The 23,129-nt window shown below is 36.3% G+C and overlaps 1 protein-coding gene across 1 annotated transcript in view; it reads left to right on the top strand.

The window, feature by feature from the left end:
• LOC150103693 (solute carrier family 53 member 1-like) overlaps positions 1-23,129 on the top strand; it is a 291,679-nt gene that overhangs the window by 238,907 nt on the left and 29,643 nt on the right. The window contains exons 13-14 of the mRNA XM_090397054.1: positions 20,338-20,546; positions 22,130-22,263. Coding sequence (XP_090253180.1) covers positions 20,338-20,546; positions 22,130-22,263 — 343 coding nt within the window. The remainder of the gene's footprint in view (positions 1-20,337; positions 20,547-22,129; positions 22,264-23,129) is intronic.

Raw genomic sequence — 23,129 nt, forward strand, 5'->3', positions numbered from 1 at the left:
GCCAGTACATTACACAGTCCTAGATCCTTAAGGCTTACGGGCATGTTCTGCTTCTTCATAAAAAAAACTTCCTATCGGGCACTAGGTTACGGCAGCAATTATTCAGCATACACCTAGATAATTGAAGAATCATATCGTAGGACATCTTGAAAGGATCGTTTCTGCTGCTATCGAACTTCCTATCTTTGTTGAAACTGCTGCTTGTGGAATGCGACTTCCCCCATCCTCTGAAAAGGCTTGGCAAAGGAATAAACTTCGAAACGATTGCACTTTGGCCCCTCAATCTCAGCCCTTCATATCAATCTCCTGACCTTGGCCCTTCTTCAAATTAAGTACCCTGGATTTACTGGAGGGTTTTTCCTCCGTCACCCATGCTATCATTGGGTTTTGGCAGGAAAGCTCATAATCTGGTGACCTTCATGATTGTCGCTAGCCTCAGATCTATCTGCATAATCCTCATCATCAAATTCCTGACATGTACCCTCAAGGAGTGTACAGGATATGATAGTACTACATGAAAAATTTACATCATTACTAACTTCCTATCTACAATTTTCCTCCAAATCAGTCTGTTACTTGTCAAGACTCCAACATTACCAGATCTTATATTTCTATCGTCTAAGGCACTTTGTAGCGTATCAATCCACCTATATCTTGGTCTTCCTCTTGGTCGTTTTCCTGCCAACTTGGCAGAGAACACTTGTTTTGCTAATCTTTCCTCGCCCATTCTGTTTAAGTGACCATACCACCTGAGATTAGCTCTGCCAATGCATTCCTGGATGCTGACAATGTCAGGTTCTTTCCTAATATCCTCATTTTTAATATGATATTGCTATTGATGTCATCTGTTCATGCCTCTAATCTTTCTCAGGACTCTCATATCTGCGGTCTCTAGTCTTTGGTCAAGTATTTTACTACTGACCCAGCTCTCAGATCCATAAGTTAAAACTGGTTTGAACACTGTCTTGTATACAGCTAATTTAGTGTTTCGACTAATTTCTCTCTTATTCCATATGAATTTATTCAATTGACTTCCTACCATACCAGCTTTGTTGATTCTGTTGTCTATTTCCATATTTAATTTACCATCTTCACTAAAAATCGTGCATAAGTAGCTGAAATGTTTTACTTGTTCCACAGGTTCTCCATTCACAACACAGTTGACATTTTCAATGATTCTGCCTATTTTCATTGTCTTTTTCTTTTTATTGCTGACCTTCATACCATAGCTATTACAGCAGTTATTCAATTTAGTCAGAGAATCTTGCAGACTTGTAGCAGATTTATTTAGAAGTATAACATCGTCCACATAAAGCAAAGAGCTCGCATTAACATCTCCAATTTTGATATTGGAGATGTTAATGTCAGTGTTGAAGCAGTTATGAAGGAGAGTGGTATTAATGTTTTAATACCACTCTCCTTCATAATGTGATCCATATAGATAATGAATAACAGAGGGGATAATGTACATCCTTGTCTCACACCAGATTTAACATTAAATCATCTTCCTGTTCTTCCTTCAATTCTAACTGCTGACTTACAACTCAAATAAAGACTAAGTATTGCTTGATATAATGCCCCATTGACACCATATAATTGTAGCGTATTGAATAGTTTCTCTCTTGGCACCTTGTCATATGCCTTTTCCAAATCAACAAAACTTAAATACAGATCTTTGTTATATTCCCGTGATTTCTCCACTATTTGTCGTAAAGTGAAGATCTGATCGTGACAGCCTCTATTTGACCTGAATCCAGCTTGTTCTTCACCAAGCTTTTCTTCCACAATTCTTCTCGACCGTTTCTCAAGTATACTTGCATATATCTTACCAGGAACACTCAGTAGGGATATACCTCTGTAATTCTCACCTTCAGTTTTATTTCCCTTTTTATATATGGGTACTATGAGAGCTCTACTCCAATCATCGGGAATTCGTCCCTCTGTCCTAAGAGCACAAGCTGACTTATTTGTCAAGAACTTTTGATATGCTTGCTTTCTTCTTTTCCTTCACTGCCTCTTTAACTTCCTGTGTCTACCATGGAGTTCTAATTTTTCTATTTGCAGTCAACTTCACCACATGCCTTTCTAGCTGAATCAATTAGGGTTTTCTTCAAGGCTTGCCACTGAATCTCCAAGGTTTGGTTCCTGTTCTCAAACTCTTTCATTTTTTCTTCAATAATCTTTGTGTATTTAGTCTATAGTTCACATCTGAGAGCTGTTCAACTTTTGTTCACTTTAAAACTTTCTTACATTTCATTCTTTTCAAAATGAAATTCAATTTTATCCTGCTCAAGACTAAATAGGGATCACTTCCAATTTCAAATTCTCAGTACACTATTGTCCTGCACCAGGGAGAAAACATCACTATCAACAGTAACATAATCAATGAGACTTTTCTTATTCCTTGCCTCTTCTCTCCATGTGAATTTGTGCACATTTTTATGTTGGAACATGGTGTTAGTAATGACCAGTCCATGTCCTGAGCAGAAATCCAACAGGTATTTGCCATTATTATTAGCTTTGCTCTTTTCTCCAAATTTTCCCAAAAGATTTGTATGTCTGACAATCACTTACTACTCTGCTATTTAGATCCTCAACAAGGACCAACCTTTCCTTTTTCATTGTGTCAGTAGCCTTTCTCTAGAGCCTCAAAAAGTTCCTCCACTTCTACCTTAGTAGAACCTTCTGTGGGACCATTGGCACAAATAAGTCTCATTGTGCAGTTCCCCATTCTGATATTTGCCCAAATCACTCTACTTGACACTGCCTGCCATTCAAGAAGATGAGCCTCTTATTTTGTGTTGAATACTATGGCTATTCCTTCTTTTCCGTGATGATTGTCATTGCGTAATCTTGTCTGAGCTTAATTTATGTTACAATTCTAGTGGTTCTTATTTAAATATTCTAACAATCTGTTACCAGATTTAATACAGTGAAATGAGTTATACATTATTTCAATTGCAAGTGTTTTATGTAATTTAATTGCCCATGTAAAATCAACATAGAAAAAAAAGCTTCTGTTTTTATTCTGTACAAGATTTTACAATTCAGTTTTATTGTGGTTGATTTGTAATGCTAGTTTTTCAGCAGCGATTTTGAATTTTTTAAATGTTGTTTTAATGTCTTCATTTTCTCCAACAAGGTTATATTATCTGCATATCCTAATATTACTGTTCTGTTTATTTTTTTTTAATTTCTCAAATGCGTTTTTCTAATGCTTAAATTAAAGAGGATGAGCTAAAGGTCATCTCCTTGCTTCAGTCCTGTCTTAACATCAGTAGGTTCACATCTAACTCAATTAGCTAATACCATGCTGTCAGTGGTGCAAATTTTGTATAAGCTTGTTATCTAATGAGGCATTCCTATTTCATCTAATATTCCCTGAAATTTATTTTCCAATTTTTGCACTGAAATCTCCTAATAAAATTATTATATCCTGCTGGGGAATTTTTTCCTCAGGATTAATTCTAGTTTTTCATAGTATTCATTTTTTATGGACTTTTGTAGGTACATGTGCATTTTTTGAGATTATTCTCAGAAAATGCACTTGAAACATTTTGCTACTCTTAACTTATTCTTTCATTAAAAGCTTCAAATTCAATCAGTGATAACTACAGTTTTTTCCTAATGATGAAACCTGTTCTGAATTCATGTTCATCAGTTGTTTCCACCACAAAGTAGCAAAGGTTCTTTGTTTAAATTTCCTTTTCCTGTCCATGTCTCTTGTATTGATACCATATCCATTTTATATCTATTTAATTCATGTATGAATTCTTGAAAGACTCTAACTCTGTATAAGCTTCTCATGTTTCATGAGCCTATTAAAAAATGGGGTTGTCAGCCCCATGTTCGTCATCCAACCTGGAGGACCTGTCTGGCCCAGGAGGCCCTTCTGGTAACAATGCTACTACCAGTATAGCTCACAATATCATTGGAATGTGTGACCCCCCCCAATCACAAGGTGGAGACACCATCGGGGGAAGGGGATGGAAAAATTGTTGATATGGGACCTAACAGAGAATCAGGAAACTGAATTCTGATGGGAGGAATTCTTAGAATCTGTGTGTAAGAGTAGCAATGAATGTTAAGTTATTGTGTTAATGATGGGAATGATTATGGAAATAATTATGGAGAGAATGATTGTCTTCATCTGATTTGGACCTATCAAGCATGTGTGAAGATGTCTGCAATAATTAAGGAACTAGATAAGAACAGAACTGCAAGTTGCTGAACTGTGTCATGCAGACCACAGATGAGTATACAATAAAGCATGCAGTTAATGTATGTCTGTGTACAAATGCTAGGAGTATCAGAACAAATGAGCAGAGTTTTAATGCCTTGGTGTATATATTGGGACCTCATATTGTAGGTATTAGTTAGACCTGGCCATCAGAAGCAGACATACTAATTGGTATCGAATTCAAAGAATACAGTATAGGAAGGATAGGCAGGATAGGAGAAGAGGGGTGGTGTACTGCATTCAGATGACTTGAATCCAGTTAGAGTTGAGGCCTAGGACTATAATACTGGTAAGTTTTTATGTGGCAGTGAGTTTGAAGCCATCTGGTATGAGATGTAGTCTAATGAGACCAAATGCATAGTGGTATGTTATTACAGACCTGGTGGATCAGTTGTGGTAACAAAAAAAAAATTCATCTCCAATGGGTGTGAAAAGAGTAATCATAATGGGGACTTTAATTATCCACACATTATTCGGGTAGCTATAAACTTACATGAGACGAATGAAACTGAACTTACTGAGTTTTTGGGAGACAACTTCCTCAACCATCATATGACAGAAGGAACTTGTGGTCGGTGTTAGATCAGAGTAAAGTGTCAGATGTTTCAGTTAGGCATAACTATTCTTCCTCCAGTTGGTGCCAGTGATCATGTGGTACTCACTTGGCAAGTGGCTAAGTTTATGAATGTTCCATCCAGAAAAGGTTACATGCTGAACTACAATGTAGGAAATTTTGACCATCTGAGGATATGTTGGATTCTGTGCCATGGCATTAGCTGTTTGATGAGAAGGATATCGACAGTGCGTGGGAAGTGTTTAAAAATACTTAAATGATGTAATATCAGAATGTGTCTCTAGAGTTTGAAGAATATGTAAAGTGAAATGAATATGTAATCTAATTAAGCAAGAGATTTGTAAGAAAAAGATGATGTGTAAAGAATACCATGTTCATAAGGATGTCAGTTTATGATAATTATAAGCAGCAGGCCAGAAGAGTCAAAAGTGTTGTACAGAAAGCTGAATCTGAGTATGAAAAGAAACTAGCTTTGCAAGTTAAAGAAAACCTAAAAGAATATTATTGTTGTGCTGCAAGTAAAAGAAAGAATGAATTTGAAAGAACTACTGAATGCAGATTGTGTGTGTGGGTGACTGATGCAAAAATGATTGTTCAACTAATGAGTAGTCATATTGCTAAAAGCACTGATAGCTTTTAGCAATACTGATTTGATATTCCAGCTGAACTGGCTATTCCTTTGAGTGGAAAAAATGTATGATAATCCCATCACACAAGGGTGGTGCAAAGACTGACGTATCTAACTATCAGCCAATCAGTATCTCAGAAGTGGTAGCATGAAGAGTTTGAAAAAATTGGTTAGAGCTTGCATTCAGAAATGGATTGACAGAGAATCTCTAATTTGCAAAATGAACAGCATAGATTTATTAAGGGAAGGTCATGTTTTAGCAACTTACTCACATTCTATAATAATGTTACCACTGAGGTAGACAACAGGAATGGATATACCATGGTATTTTACTAAGGCTTTTGACAGAATGTAGCATGGAAGAGTATGGTATGAAGGTCAGCATTAAAAAGAAAAAGACAATGAAAATAGGTAGAATTGTTGAAAATGTCAACTGTGTTGTGAACCTGTGGAACAAGTAAAACATTTCGGCTACTTAGGCACGATTTTTAGTGAAGATGGTAAATTAAATATGGAAATAGACAACAGAATCAACAAAGCTGGTATGGTGGGGAGTCAATTGAATAAATTCATATGGAATAAGAAAGAAATTAGTCGGAATACTAAATTAGCTGTATACAAGACGGTGTTCAAACCAGTTTTAACTTATAGATTTGAGAGCTGGGTCAGAAGTAAAACACTTGATCAAAGACTAGAGACCACAGATGTGAGAGTCCTGAGAAAGATTAGAGGTGTGAACAGATGGCATCAATGGCAATATCATATTAAAAACGAGGATATTAGGTTCATTTTCAGCATCCAGGAATGCGTTAGCAGAGCTAATCTCAGGTGGTATGGTCACTTAAACAGAACGGGCGAGGAAGGATTAGCCAAACAAGTGTTCTCTGTCAGGTTGGCAGGAAAACGACCCAGAGGAAGACCAAGATATAGGTGGATTGGTACGATACAATGTGCCTTAGATGATAGAAATATAAGATCTGATAATGATAATATTGGAGTCTTGACAAGTAATACTGATTTGGAGGAAAATTGTAGATAGGAAGTTAGTAATGGTGTAAATTTTTCATGTAGTACTATCATATCCTGTACACCCCTTGAGGATACATGTCAGGAATTTGAGTTTTGCATAAATTGGAGAAGAATATGAGAGTGGATTATAAAATACTAGCATTATTCTTGTTGAGAGGCTTATACGCTGGTTAAACATGATAACTAATATTTAAGGAATTGCCACCGTATACTAGAAATATAGATTAAATAAACTTTAATATATACTTTCCGATATTTCGGCGAACGTCACGTTGCCATCTTCTTGGGAACTTACTACAAATACACGTGCACACAAGTACTAGAGCGTGGTCTGCAAGCCACTCTGGGCTTGCAGACCACGCTCTAGATACTCGCCACAGAATAAGATGGAAGAAAGCCACAGTAATACACCGCAGCAAGTTCAAGTATGAAAGACTATTCATGGAATCAGCCTCGGCCCTTAGGAACATGCCAAACCTCAACAAATTTGGATGCATGAAACTGCCCCAAATTTGGGAAACTTTTATCAGAAGAACTTCAGCCCAAAGGCCAAGAACTACCAATATAGCCCGCCAGGGGGCACCATCAGGACTTTAGGAAAACGCTAGCTTCAGTCTCATTTGCTGTTATTAGTACTTGTGTGCACGTGTCTTTGTAGTAAGTTCCCAAGAAGATGGCAATGTGACGTTCGCCGAAATATCGGAAAGTATATATTAAAGTTTATTTAATCTATATTTCTAGTATACGCTGTCAATTCCTTAAATATTAGTTATCAAAATACTAGCATGGATAAGAGAATGGCTGATTAACATATCAAAGTCCTGTATTGGGGGGGTGGGGGGGGTGAATCTGCAAGATTCAAGGTAACCAGTGGTGTGTCTCAAGGAATTATTATTCACTCTGTGCATTAATGATATTGGGAAGGATTTGACATGTGACATACAGCTATTTGCTGATGATGTAAAGATAGGTAGGGTAATCATGAGTGCTGCTGATATGCAGTACTTGCAGAATGATTTGAATAGGCTGAAAGTGTGGGCATATGGCTGTCAGTTTAATGTTAATAAATGTAAGATCATGCACTTTGGTGTGATTAGATATCACACCAATGTCTTATTATATTGGTGGGATTATGCTAGAAGAAACTGATAAGACTAGGGATCTTGGAGTTTTAGTAGACAGAAAGTTGAAGTTCAAGGATCATATAGCAAAAATTGTGAATACAACTCAGAATAATTGCAATGCTGAAATAAACCTTGACAGGTAGAGATAAGGAAGTAATTTTGCCTCTTTACGAGGATTTGATAAGACCTTACTTAGACTACTGCATGCAGATCTAGTCTTCTGGTTTCCATGGCAATTCTGATGCAGTGGAGAAAGTGCAAATGAGTGGCAAATGATATCAGGAGTGTGGAATACTGACTTATGAAGACAGATTGAGAATTTGTAGGCTGTAGACATTAGAAAATAGAAGAAAGATTGATGATTCAGTTAAAAGCATCTGTGAGGATATTAAAACTTATCTTCATATACCTTCACTTATTTGTGGAAAGAAATGTAACAATTTACGGAAGTTTTTTCACTTGGCTATGCTACTAATTATATATATATATATATATATATATATATATATATATATATATATATATATATATATATATATATATATATATATATTGGGTTTTATCCTTTATCCAAGTATAAGCAAACAAAGTTTGCACCTGAAGTACTTTCAGGACTGGGGCAACTTATGGTAAAGGTGGGGTAAGTTCTCATCACTTTCCTTAGTATCTCCCATAATAGAAAGCACATCTCCTTGCAGACATATATAATGCTATGCATTAAGGGAAGGTCCACTACCCAGACCGGTTTCGACCTTTATTGAGGTCTTATTAGTGGGAGCCAGACCCGGAGGTGGTGATACTAAAGTGGAAGTAATGGAGAAGTCATGTGTTGCCAAAGGGTGTTACACCCTATTATTAAAATTCTCTGGATTGGAGATAAGAGATTTCGACCTCAATAAAGGTCGACACTGGTGTGTAGTGACCCTTCCCTTAATGCATAGCATTATACATCTCCACAAGGAGATGTGCTTTGTATTATGGGAAGATACTAAGAAGAAAATAGCTATCAGTGAGGAACAAGACATCGGTCCCTTTCCACTTCTAATACCCCGCATCAAATGATAAGTGCGCAAAGCTGCACTTGCACATTCGGAGTTCTGATAATACAGTTTAATTAAAAGTGCTTTATCCCGTAACGATAACATGCCTCACCTTGGTAGAACGTTTAACTTCGGTAATAAACGTTAAATGCTGAAAGTTTAACTTCAGTATTCACTACATCTGAAATTTACATACCTAACGGTTTAAATAGCTACAGGCAGCAGCTCTGGGACCGCTACAGTGCCACCTGTCAGTGACAAATGTAACTATTCTAGCAATAAAATTTTTCGTTATTAAAAAAATCCCATGTCTTTATGTGCATTTCTGTGAAAACTGCATCATGCTACTGTCTATACTTTCAGAATTATTGAATTTTTACTTTTTCTGTTACTTTTGGATTACCTGGTATATCTATATATAGATAGACAGATAGATCAATTATTAAAATATGGAAAACAACAATGAAAGAAAGTATCCAGTTAACCAAAAGAATTGGCATCAATACAATGCTGTTTGCAGATGATCAGATTACATTATAAGACAATGAAGATAGCATTCAAAAATCAGTTTATGAATTAAAATAAGCCAGCAATAAAATTTAAAAATTTCACAAAAGAAAACAAAAGTCATCATATTTAAAGGTAGAGATCATGTTAGATCAAAAATAGTCATAGAAAATAAAATGAACAAGTGCTAGTTTAAATATTTAGGCTGGATAATTTATTACGTGACACCTCCAAGGAGTCTAAAGACTCATCAAAGGAGGGCACCTGCTCTATAACTGTATCCACCACTTAATCCACCAACTACATTGAACCACCATCTACACCAGGGGTCTTCAACCTTTCAGACAGTGCGGGCCGCATTAAAAATTTCAATAAAGCTCATGGGTGCTAAACTATACTGTCCTATAAAAATAAACAAACTCTTCTTTAAGAATGTAGGTAGGAGTCAGGTTCATGATAAGTAAATACAATCAATACTTGAAAAAAGATAATTTAATAAAGAAAACATTCATTTTTTACAATGTCAATGGGCAGCTTATCATTGTTGGTAGTCGTTATGCGCAGAGTATTCTCGAGATGTTGGTCCGTAATCTGAGTTCTTGTCTTAAACTTCATTCTGAAGAAGAACTGCTCACATAAATATGTGCTTCCTAACAAAGCGCACATCTTCAAAGCATGTTGGCGAAGATTAGAGAATGCATCCTCAGAAATGTAGTTTTTGTAAAATGTAAGCAAGGGCACATTGAATAATTTTTCTCTCAAAGAAGAGTTGTTTTGAAATTCAAGCAGCTCCATTTATACTGAGCCTGGCATTTCGGCAGCATTGAAAATAAATCTAAAGAAGACTGTCATCATCATAATCAAATTCCTGCCATGTACCCTCAAAGGGTGTACAGGATATGACAGTACTACATGAAAAAATTACATCATTACTAACTTCCTATCTACAATTTTCCTCCAAATCAGTCTGTTACTTGTCAAGACTCTAACATTATCAGATCTTATATTTCTATCGTCTAAGGCACTTTGTACCGTATCAATCCACCTATATCTTGGTCTTCCTCTGGGTCGTTTTCCTGCCAACCTGGCAGAGAACACTTGTTTTGCTAATCTTTCTTCTCCCATTCTATTTAAATGACCATACCACCTGAGATTAGCTCTGCTAACGCATTCCTGGATGCTGACAATGTCAAGTTCTTTCCTAATATCCTCATTTTTAATATGATATTGCCATTGATGCCATCTGTTCACGCCCCAAATCTTTCTCAGGACTCTCATATCTGCAGTCTCTAGTCTTTGGTCAAGTGTTTTACTTCTGACCCAGCTCTCAGATCCATAAGTTAAAACTGGTTTGAACACTGTCTTGTATACAGCTAATTTAGTGTTCCGACTAATTTCTCTCTTACTCCATATGAATATTTATTCAATTGACTTCCCACCATACCAGCTTTGCTGATTCTGTTGTCTATTTCTATATTTAATTTACCATCTTCAGTAAAAATCATGCCTAAGTAGCTGAAACGTTTTACTTGTTCCACAGGTTCTCCATTCACAACACAGTTGACATTTTCAATGATTCTGCCTATTTTCATTGTCTTTGTCTTTTTATTGCTGACCTTCATACCATATCTATTACAACAGCTATTCAATTTAGTCAGAGAATCTTGCAGACTTGTAGCGGATTTATTTAGAAGTATAACATCATCCGCATAAAGCAAAGAGCTGACATTAACATCTCCAATTTTGATATCAGGTTTAATACCACTTCATAATGTGATCCATATAGATAATGAATAACAGAGGGGATAATGTACATCCTTGTCTCACACCAGATTTAACATTAAACCATCTTCCTGTACTTCCTTCAATTCTAATTGCTGACTTACAACTCAAATAAAGACTAAGTATTGCTTGATATAATGCCCCATTGACGCCATATAATTGCAGCGTATTGAATAGCTTCTCTCTTGGCACCTTGTCATATGCCTTTTCCAAATCGACAAAACTTAAATACAGATCTTTGTTATATTCTCAGGCTTTCTCGACTATTTGTTGTGAAGTGAAGATATCATCCTGACTCCCCTCTATTTGGCCTGAATCCAGCTTGTTCTTCACCAGGCTTTTCTTCCACAATTCTTCTCAACCGTTTCTCAAGTATACTTGCATAGATCTTACCAGGAACACTCAGTAGGGAAATATCTCTGTAATTCTCACATTCAGTTTTATTTCCCTTTTTATATGTGGGTACTATGAGAGCTCTACTCCAATCATCGGGAATTCGTCCCTCTGTCCAGGCTTTCTGAACTATGCAGTGCAGCCACTGTAAGACTTTTATACCACCATACTTCAGCATTTCTGGTCGAATATCATCTACTCCTGCTGCCTTTCCACATTTCAAGCCTTTGATGGCTTTTTCTACTTCAAGTATGGATATGTATACATGACTGCATGCCTGGGCAGTGTTTTTTTATCACTGTGCTGTCATCACTGCTTGTTTCATTTAGCAGTTTTTCAAAGTAATTACTCCATACTTAAAGATATCTTTTTCTCCAGTTTTCATGTCACCTTTATCATCTCTAACTCCTTTTACAGCACTCTTTCCTCCATTCCTAAGCTTCTTCAACAACCTCCAGAATATTTTGCCACCTTCTTGATATTTATTTTCTATATTCTTGCCAAAATCCTCCCATGACTTTTGTTTAGCTAGTTTTACACACTGTTTAGCTTTCTTACATTTGTCTCTGTATTCTGTAAGAGTAAAAGCTGACTTATTTGCCAGGAACTTTAGATATGCTTTCTTCTTTCCCTTCACTGCCTCTTTAACTTCTGGTGTCCACCAGGGAGTTCTGATTTTTTTATACTTGCACACAACCTCACCACATGCCTCTCTGGCAGAATCGATCAATATTTTCTTCAGAGTTTGCCACTGAATCTCCAAGGCTTGATATCTGTTCTCAAAGTCTTTCATTTTCTTTTCAATAATCTTTCTCTATTTTAGTCTACAGTTCACATCTGAGAGCTGCTCAACTTTTATTTGCTTTAAAACTTTCTTACATGTTATTCTTTTCAATATGAAATTCAATTTTATCCTGCTCAAGACTAAATAGTGATCACTTCCAATTTCAAATCCTCTGTACACTCTGGTGTCCTGCACCAGTGAGAAAACATCACTATCAACAATAACATAGTCGATGAGACTTTTCTTATTCCTAGCATCTTCTCTCCATGTGAATTTGTGCACATTTTTATGTTGGAACATGGTGTTAGTAATAACCAGTTCAAGTCCTGAACAGAAATCCAACAGATATTTGCCATTATTATTAGCTTTGCTCTTTTCTCCAAATTTTCCCAAAATATTTTTGTATGTCTCACAATCATTTCCTACTCTGCTATTTAGATCCCCAACAAGGACCAACTTTTCCTTTTTCATTGTGTCAGTTGCTTTTTCTAAAGCCTCAAAAAATTCCTCCACTTCTTCCTTAGTAAAGCCTTCTGTGGGACCATAGGCACAAATAAGTCTCATTGTCCAGTTCTGCATTCTCATATTTGCCCACATTACTCTACTTGAGACTGACTGCCATTCAAGTAGATTAGCCTCGTATTTTGTGTTGAATACTATGGCTACTCCTTCTTTTCCTTGATTGTCATTGCCTGAATATAACATTTTGTATTTATTGCTCAGAAAGATCTCACCAGTTTTGGTCTTTTTTGTTTCAGTCACCCCTATTATGTCGATCTGGTACTTATCTAATTCCTCAGCTAGTTCCATTAATTTGCCATTCAGGCTTCATACGTTGATAGTACCGATCTTTAACTCTGGTGATGTTGAGTTGGGGTTTGTTTTCAGATTTGTTCCAGTAGCTGACTTTTCACTGTTCGCCCTGGTTCCCTGGCGAAAACAACGGGGGCCTTGTTTAACCAGGCGATGCCCCAGCTGGCATGAAATTTTGTCATGTTGTACCATCATTTTTTATTTTAGTTTAACCAATAAGAATACAATTTGGTCAGCTAAATTCCAAATTGCCAGCCCATCCTCGTTCGTTCAGTATCAAAGTAGATACCCAACAGGGTGCACCACGAGAAGGTGAGGATTGGACATTAGGTCAGAAGCCCTGGTCGGTTCTCTGCATTCCTTTAAAGGCTATGTGGAGAACGAAATCTTTTCAATAAGATTAGAGAACTAACAGGGAAGTTTAGTGCCAAGGATATCTTACAGAAGCTGCAGACATCAAAGAAAGATGGAAAAAGTATACAGAGCCCTTTACAGAAAGGACTTCAAAATTACTGAGAAATTTGAAGAGCAAGATATTTTTTTATTTTCACAGGAGCCAGTACCACTGGAGAGTGAAGTGAGGTGGGCACTGCAACAGCTATCCAGTAAGAAAGCATTAGATGGAATACCCATTGAACTGCTCAAAGCCCTGGGAGAAGGGACAGTTAAAATTTTAACAGCTATGTCAGCGAATTTGGATCACAACTACATGGCCTAGGGAATGGAAAAAATCAGTTTATTTATATACCTTTATTGAAGAAAGCAATGCAAGAGAGTGCAAAAATTACAGAACTATAGCACTGATTTCTCATGCAAGTAAAGTCTTAAGATCATAAAACTGTGGAATGTGTTAAGAACAATGGGAGTCCCAGAGCATTTCATTATCCTTCTGAGGAATATTTATTATGAACAAGAAGCTGCTGTCCAAACAGATCTTGGAGAAACTGAGTATTTCACAATAGGTAAAGGTGTGCGACAACGATGTAATTTATCTCTATACCTGTTTAACTTGTACAGCGAATACATTTTAAGAATGACAGGGCTGGAGGAATTTTCAATTGGAATTAAAATTGGTGGAAAAAATATTAATTTGAGGTATGCAGATGATACCACCTTACCAGCAGAATGCAAAGAAGACTTATTATGATAGTTAAAGAAGAAAGTGCTAAATATGGTATTAAACTTAACTTCACTAAGACAAAAGTTATGGCAACATTTGAACTTAATGATTTTGAAGTAGATGGGGAGAAAATGGAAGCAGTTAACAATTTTGTGCTCCTAGGATCCTGAATTGATAAAGATGGTTATTGCACTGAAGAAATTAGAAGAAAATTATTACTCGAAAAGAAAGCAATGACAAATCTAAGCAAGATTTTTAAAGATATTAGCCTCGCAACAAAAATCAGAATCGTTAAAGCAATGGTATTTCCTGTGGTACTGTATGGATGTGAAAGTTGGACCCTGAAAAAGAGTGAAAGAAGGAAGATAGATGCATTTGAATTATGGGTTTGGAGATGCTTACTAAGAATACCATGGATTGCAAAGCAAACCAATAAATCAATGAATAGACAGTATAAAGCCAGATTGCTACCTCGAAGCTATGATCATCAAGCAAAAGTTGTCATACTTCGGACATATAATGCGAGCAAATGAGTCTGGAGAAGGTGATGATGATGCTTGCTAAAGTTGATGGAAGCAGGAAAAGAGGAAGACCAAGTATTAGATGGGTAGATGGAATTACAGAAGCAACTGGAGTGCACTTGGAAATTCTGAAAGACATGGTCAGTGTCAGAATGGAGAACGTATGTTCATGGGATCGCAAGGAGTCGAAAATGACTCGATGGAACATAACATATCAAATGCAAATCGTTCCTTGTGAATCTGGAAAGCATCTCACAATTCTAAATATTGCAGTTTAGCTTAGTGGGCCATGGGCTTCATTGGAATTATTTTTTATTTAATCGCATTTTAATGTTAAGTAGTTGTTTTTTCAAAATGGCCGGCTGGCCACAGGTGGCCCACAGGCCATGCGTTGAAGACCCCTGCTTATCTTAGATATAGATGAAAAAATAAATTTCAGAAAATCTGTGGAACAGTCTAAAGGAAGACTGAAAACAACTAAAATTTTTTAAGGTAATGGCCACTTTCACTCTGTTATATGCTTCAGAAACATTTCTTATTCCTTGCCTTTTTCTCTCCATGTGAATTTATGCACATTTTTATGTTGGAACATTGTGTTAGCAATAACCAATCCCATGTCCTGAGTAGAAATCCAACAGATATTTGCCATTATTATTAGCTTTGCTCTTTCTCCAAATTTTCCCAAAATATTTCTGTATGTCAGACAATCATTTCCTACTCTATTTAGATTCCCAACAAGAACCAATTTTTCCTTTTTCGTTGTGTCAATTGCTTTCTCTAAAGCTTCAAAAAAAAAAAAAAAATCCTTCACTTCTACCTTAATAGAACCTTCTGTGTGACCATAGGCATAAATAAGTCATTCTAGTTCTCCATTCTGATATTTGCCCATGTCATTCTACTTGATATTGCCTGTCATTCAAGAAGATTAGCCTCATTTAGTGTTGAATGCTTTGGTTACTCTTCTTTTCCTTAATTGTCATTGCCTGAATATAACATTTTGTATTTATTACTTAGAGAGATCTCACCAGTTTGTGTTTTTTGTTTCAGTCACCCCTATTGTATTGATCTGGCACTTATCCATTTCTTTGACATTCAGAGTTCTTATGTTAATAGCACTGATCTTGAATTTAATTTTATCCTGCATAAATTTAAGATGATCACTTCTGATTTCAGATCCTCTGTATACTCTTGTCTTGAGCCTAAAGATATTGCTATCAACAATATGTCAATGAGACATCTCATTTCTTGTATCTTCTCTCCATGTGAATTTGTGCTCATCTTTATGTTGGAACATGATATTATTAATAACTGGTCTGACTTTTGCAGTTTGGTTGCCAGCTCTCTCTCGTCACACAATACATAAGATGTTTTATTGTCATTCTTCTATATATTAGCATTTGACCTCAAATTTAATTCACAATTTTGCTGACAGCAGCATATGTTACACAGTAGCAAAATGTCTAATTCTCCAAATCCTCTAAATGTTATGACTTATCACCACTCTTGGTTAATCATGAATGAATTTTTATAAAATAACCTTTGTTCATTCTCTTCTACTGTGCTTTAGAACAGTAGAAGTTCTAAAGTAAAATCTTCAAGTCTTTAAATCTTATTTCCAAGCATATTTAAGTTTTTCCATTCACAGTTCTGATGTACTATAGGTTGAATAACTTATCATATGTGGGATTACTTTTATTTTTTAATTAGTCCACACAACATTCCAAAGAACTATCCACTTCTGACATATGGCAATGCCATATGTCTGTAGTGGATAGAAGGAAGAAAGGAATTTGTTGATGCATTTCTTGAAGATCTAAGCATTGTAATCATTAGAGAAAACAGTATGGCAAAGACTATTCCAAAGAGGAGAGGTGTTAGGGAATTAAGGCAATGGATGATGAGTTTGTTTAATAAGTGGAGTTGAATGTAGGTGTTGATCAGCAGCTGCTCATGTTTTTATGCGATTAAACGAAAGTGGGAGGGAATAGAGGTGGAGCAATTCCCATTTGAAATACATATAGAAAAGCAACACAAAGCATCTATGAGAAAGTCATAGTGGGCATGAATTAAATTGCTTGCTTTTGGATATCAAGCATTCCGAAGGTGCTCTTAGATGCACCACCCAAACTCTGTGAGGTTAGGTTGATTTGAACTTTGTAAATTGTCAGGAGTAGAGAAGGAGAGAAATGATATTTGGAATAAAAAAGAATACTATTCCTTTCTAAGTCTGGAAGATGTGGCCTTGATGTGCCTGTGCAGAGATGGGCTTAATGCAAGTCAACCTAAAAACAAACACTGATCCTGGTCTTTCTTCCTGTAATGACACGATTGCATTTTGGTGCAATTAAAATTCACCAGGCTATCCTCACTCCACTTAAAAATGGCAAGAAGATCAATGTTTAAATGTTTGTTAAAGATCTTGAAGTGCAAATTATCTGAGTACTACAAGGTTTTGAAAATGAAAAAGGAGTGGAGAATGCTGTCATCAGCAAAGCTATGAATAGGATTGGATGTCAGATTATTATTATCCTAAGATCCCATGGAGTCGCTCATCTAGGAGGTCCCTTTGTCATACACACGGCTCATCATGCCTTACCTTAAACTCTCAGGCAATGCATTCCAATCATTCATAACTCTCCATGCAAAAAACCTGCTTCTCACTCCCTTGCTCACACCTTCCTTATGCTGCTTCCAGGGATGACCTCTTGTTTTTCCCCAATCTCTCACCATTTTATGAAAAACCTCAGCGTTAATCCTATGGCAACCCATTACTCTGTATTGATCATTGATGTATAGGAAGAATAAGAAGAATGTAAGTTGTGGCAGTAGCTGTAAGAGTCTTTAATTCCTTGACTAGTGCAGGAAAGAATAGTTACTTTAACATATCCCTCACCAATTCATTATAGTGTTTCTCACCTCAGCACAAACTCTTGAGGTACACCGGCATTGATTGAAAAATCTGAAAGAAAACCATCCACCATAACTTGCAATGAATGACTGACCAGAGAAGAAGCTGGCAATTATTTCATTGAAGGATGGAGGAATACTGTAGTATTGTAGCCTGGTAAGAACGCCACAATGCCAGACTTGATCAAATGCCTTGGAAATATCAGGAGCATGCACTGCAATTTCTATAAAATTTTCCTCAACCTGCATCCAGAGGTGAGAATGACAAATCCATATTGGCAATCACCTAATTGGCAAGTCTCAAAGCAGTTGGCTATTGATATTTTCAGTTATTTTTGAGAGCTGGATGAAAGCTTGCTTCAAAGTTTGTTGGAGAGCTGAGTTTTGACAGCTTGTAGTGATAAAAGATGAGTGGGTTCTGGAGCACAAAATTTTAGTATAATTGGAGGAATACCACCAGGAGCATGGTAGTATTGGTATAGATGCCACTGATTGTTTTGCTGATTCTTCTGGCATACTATGTGTAGTTTGTGGAATAGTTGGAGAACTGCATTGGATTTGATGATTTTTTTTGTTGATATGAGCTGTAATATAAGCTGAGAGGAAGGCTGAAGTTTTTGATTTCAACCATTGGGTATATATATATATATATATATATATATATATATATATGAGGGCTGTTCAATAAGTAATAAGACTAATTTTACTGTCGTGAAACCACTCATCACAATATTAATTTCTGTGGAATAAAGAAATGTTGCTGTCTGTATTAACAAAAGAGGTTGATAGATATGGGCTGATGTGCCAGAGTGTCACGTGACTAAACGTAAGCTTGTTTTGCCGCGCCTACAAGCTGCAACCAGTCGTCGAAATGGAAGCATCCTTGGAACAGCGTTATGCGATTAAATTTTGTGTGTGTTTGCAAAAATTGGCATCTGACACTTTTAACATGATACGCGAAGCTTTCCACGTTGAAGCAATGTCAAGAGCAGGTGTTTTTCGCTGGCATAAAGCTTTTAAGGAAGGAAGGCGAAATGTGGACGATCTTGAACGTGAGGGAAGACTTTCAACATCCATCAGAGACGATGATCAAAACAGCAGCGATTATCATCAAGGAGGATCGCAGAATTACAGTATGCCAGCTGCATGTTGTCCTGAATATTTCTGTGGGAAGTGTTCACTCAATCATGGCTGAACATTTGGGACTGAAATGTGTTTGCGCCTGATGGATTCCCAAACTCTTGACACCAGAGCAAATGCAGCATCGAGTGGATGTGTGCACAGAATAGAAAGACTGGAACAAGAAGGCGACAACTTCTTAAAACGCATCATTACAGCAGATGAAGCTTGGTTGTATCACTATGACCCTACAATGAAACAACAAAGCAGTGAATGGAAGCATCCGTCTTCGCCTACCCCCAAGAAAGCAAAAATTGTAAAATCGGCTGGTAAAGTTATGACCATAATGTTTTTTGACTATGAAGGCATTGCTTACCAACACGCTGTAGAATCCAGGAATAGTGTAAACGGCTCGTACTATGCAGATGTTTTACGGACATTGGTAGCATGTCAAAAGGAAGCGTCCATTGCTGAAGAATGGCTTCTTATTGCACCACGATAATGCAAGGCCACATATTGCTGGTTGTGTAGTGGACATTTTGCAGAAGAACAACATAGATATCCTACCACACCCTCCATACAGTCCTGATCTCGCACCGTGCGATTTCTGGCTGTTTCCTCAGCTCGAGAAACCGCTAGGAGGCCGCCATTTCGAAAGCAAGAAAGCATGTGTAAAAGCTGCGGAGGTGGTTTTGAAAGAACTCTCAAAAAAAGGACCTTCACATGTGTTTAAGAAGTGGATGCAACGTTGGGACAAATGCATCACGTCTCATGGTAGTTACTTCGAAAAAGACCATGTAAATGATGAAGATTAAAGGTAATCTGTTTTCTGTATAAATATAGTCTTATAACTTATTGAACAGCCTATGTATATTGAGTTTTTGGCTTGGACTTCTTAGCATAGTTTTTGAACCAGAGTTAGGATAAGGGCTGAAGGTTTTGAGTGGAATGAGAAATGCATTCATCCCAAGAATAATTTGTTACTAGAGCAGGTACAAGGATTAGAAGAGCAGATCAGGTCATGGAAAAAGCATAGATGTCCTGAAGGTAATCTCAGTTGACACCATTTGTAGTGCCATAGGATATGAGGCTGAGAGAAGGATGATCCGTATAAGAGACAACATGGACAAGCACTAGTATCAGTGGTGTATTTGGAGGGAGAGCTAGTTAAAGTCCATGGTGTTAGGAGAATGAAGAGGATTATTTGGAATTCTGGGTGGTTGGTAAGGGAACAATTTGTCAAATCGCTACTGATAGCTGGAAAAGAAGCTGAACTGTTTAAGTCTGCAAAGTCAGAAGGGAAGCCACAATTGTGGACATTGAAAGTGCAAAGAAAGATTATCTCACTGTTCTAGTAATTAGATAGCATATGATCAACTTTCAGAGATGGTCAGATAGGGCAGTAAAGGCATCTTAGTTAAGATGGCTGAGGCAGCATAGTGTGAGATAAGGAAATCTTAAGCCAAAGTAGATCATATAAAGGAGATTCAGGATCCTTTTGCATGGGATATTAGACCTGACAAATGCATTAGTCCTGTTTTTTTTATGAAAGGCATTATGGAAGATATAATGAAAAAAGTTTATGTTGAAATGTTGCAGAGGATGCCAGCTGAGGATCAGTGATGAATAACATATCAGATATGTTGAATGTCCATAGGTGGTGGTGCACATCATTGACTTGACCAGTATCTGAGGTCTTAATTCTAATATCAATCTGTTTATTTTTTAATTGCATGGACTTCTGATATTTTTAAAGATCCTTTGGTTTTTGTGGGAGATTTAACTGCAGTGACTGGTATTATTTTTATACTGTCATGGTCTGTTAGTGGAAAAAAAAAAGGAAAATTAAAAGATTCAGGGGCTTGTAGTGGGGAGATGGACTCAGATCACTGCTCCTTCATGGGGAGTGCTTGGACACCTTGCACACCGTCCCCTGTGAACTCTCTTCAGACACGACCTGGCCTAGTAAGCAGTAGGATTATTCATCACTTAAGCATCCCAAAGTTATGTTCAGTTCTGTATACTTTCTGGCAGCTGGATACTTTGCCTGAAACTACTTTATTGGAAGAGCTCCTGGTTCTCTAGTTAAATAATTGATGTATAGAGCAAAAACAGCCTATTGTTTTTGCTCTATACATCATAATTATAGGAAGAAAGGGGTATGGGAATGGAACATAATCAGATATGGATTAATCTGTTTTTTCACAGGAGATCTTGCCTTAGACAAGTGCTATGACTAGAGCCCTATGTGGATAGCCACACAGGTCTCTAGACATTTGATTGTTTGGCATAAAGGCCATCTTGATGGAGAGATTCTGCACTTCCTCTTTTTCTGCAATTAGATGTTTCTTTGGTTGCTTATTTCATGTAAATACTTTTTTGTTTTTGAACTTCTAGAGTTCTTCTATTGTTATATTGCAAAGTTCTCTTTGTTCACCTATTTTCTTTCACTTACTAGAAAGTCTATTCATAGATTTTACTAATCTCAGCAGTCATCTATTCATAACTTTTTTTCCCCAAAAAACTTTGCATTTGCAAACAAGCCATATATCAAGAATATCAAATTTAAATGTTGATCTTCATATCCATCATTCAAAAAGGTAACCTAACTCAGTCTCTAAAAAAAAATAATAATAAATAAAAAATCAATTCTAGCTCACTTTGCAAAAATGAATCCATCCATCCTGATTTCAGATCATTCAATACATACTGTAAATTTGAGATCTGTGCTTTTATAAAATTCTCCATTTAAAAAAGTTCTCTAAAACCTGAAAAATGATAATCAACTATCAACTGAATCCTTTCTTGATTGTTAAATCATTTCCCTTTTCACCTGGTGTTTAGTTTATGCTCTTTACTAATGCGTGGATATTAACTGGCTTACAGCTATAGTTTTACCACTTTCAAGTCCATTAAACTCAAAGCAGTCACTCAGCTTACACTTCAATTTAAGCCTCACCAATCATGCTAATTACTCCTCTTTAAACTGTACTACCTACATTTGTGAAAGAGGGTTCCTTCACCAGTATTCCCAAATTTAGATCAAAAATCATTCAAAAAAAGTTGGCTTTTTCCTTTTTGACCCTCGTTTTTTCTGTGATATTATTGGTCTGAACATTCCATGCTTGAGATTGCTATATTAAAAAAAAAAAAAAATTTAAGTTTTTCATGATATATTTAACTAGCAATAATTTTATCAAACACCTAAAACTTTCAAAACTAACTGCACCATTTTTATGGATATGGGCTACAATTATCATTCTCTTTAAAATGACAGTGAACTTTGTTTATAGTTAATTCTCACTATACAGAACTTGTAAAACACAGTAATAGTTATAGCTTTGGCTATGGGACTTTCCTTAGGCAGTTTTAGTGAGTGTTTTGTTATAGTGGTGTTGCTTATAGATTCACTGTAGAACAAATATAGAATTTGCCACATAGCCAAGAGGAAACAAGTATTATTATGGGGAAAACTATACCTGAATTGCTTCTAGAATTCTCTCATTTATATATATAATATGTCTTACCCAATTTTATCTTCTATTTAGAATTACTACTACTTCGCAATTGTGGAAGATTTCATACTAAGGTTTGGTTGGACATTATCAGTTTCCCTTACTGAAATGGGTCTTATTCATAGTGATCTAATGGTGTCAATATTAGCTCCACTGGAAGTCTTCAGGTAATTTAACTGATATCTTTTGATAAATCTAATAGACATCTAAATCAAAACTTGTTGAATAGGGTTGACATTTAAATAACCTATGAAATGTAATGGTGGCATGTTTTTTGGTGGTGGGTGGAAGGTTTACTTAGAATTTCCTTTTTTTAAAAAAAAAAAATTCATGAAGTGAAAAATACATTACAGATGTTTCTCAACATTTGAACAAAATAAGTTAGATACAATTTTATAAAATTGTTAAAAAAATGAATTGAAAACAAAAAAAAAAGTATTTTAAAACTTAATTTTTTTTCTTCTTGTGCATGCATAATTCTGTTTTTAAGAGGCACATTAATCTTCTACCATCCCTGATATATCATTTCCATCTACATGCCTATGAAATCTTTGTTCACTGCATACATTCTGAGGGAAATACTCTTAAGTGAAGATTATTATTACGTGACACCTCCAGGGAGTCCAAAGACTAATCGAGGGAGGGTGCCTACTCTACAGCTCTGTCTCCACCACTCAGTTCACCAATGCCATCTACTGCCCATCACAACCACAACTATTTTCACAATCACATCCATGTCCGCGGCGGGATTTGAACTCGTAACCTTTTGGCTGGAGAGCAGATACACTAACCACTCGGCCAGCCAGGCTGGCTATTCTGACCAATGTGGACAATATTTTTGAATTTATATTTTTAGATATGAATTTAAAATTTTTGGTATTTACAAGAATGTGTTACTAATTTTTGTAAACAGTCCATGCTTTTTCGTTTATGATCATTTTATCGTTAACCTGCAATTTTCTTGTATGCTTTAACATAAAAATGCACTCCTAAGCGTTGGCAGTGAAAGACTTAAATTTGTAATAAAGATGCA

Source organism: Typopeltis vanoorti, chromosome 8, assembly GCF_054136105.1.
Source record: "Typopeltis vanoorti isolate ZY-2024b chromosome 8, IOZ_Tvanoo_1.0, whole genome shotgun sequence".
NCBI lineage: Eukaryota > Metazoa > Arthropoda > Arachnida > Uropygi > Thelyphonidae > Typopeltis > Typopeltis vanoorti.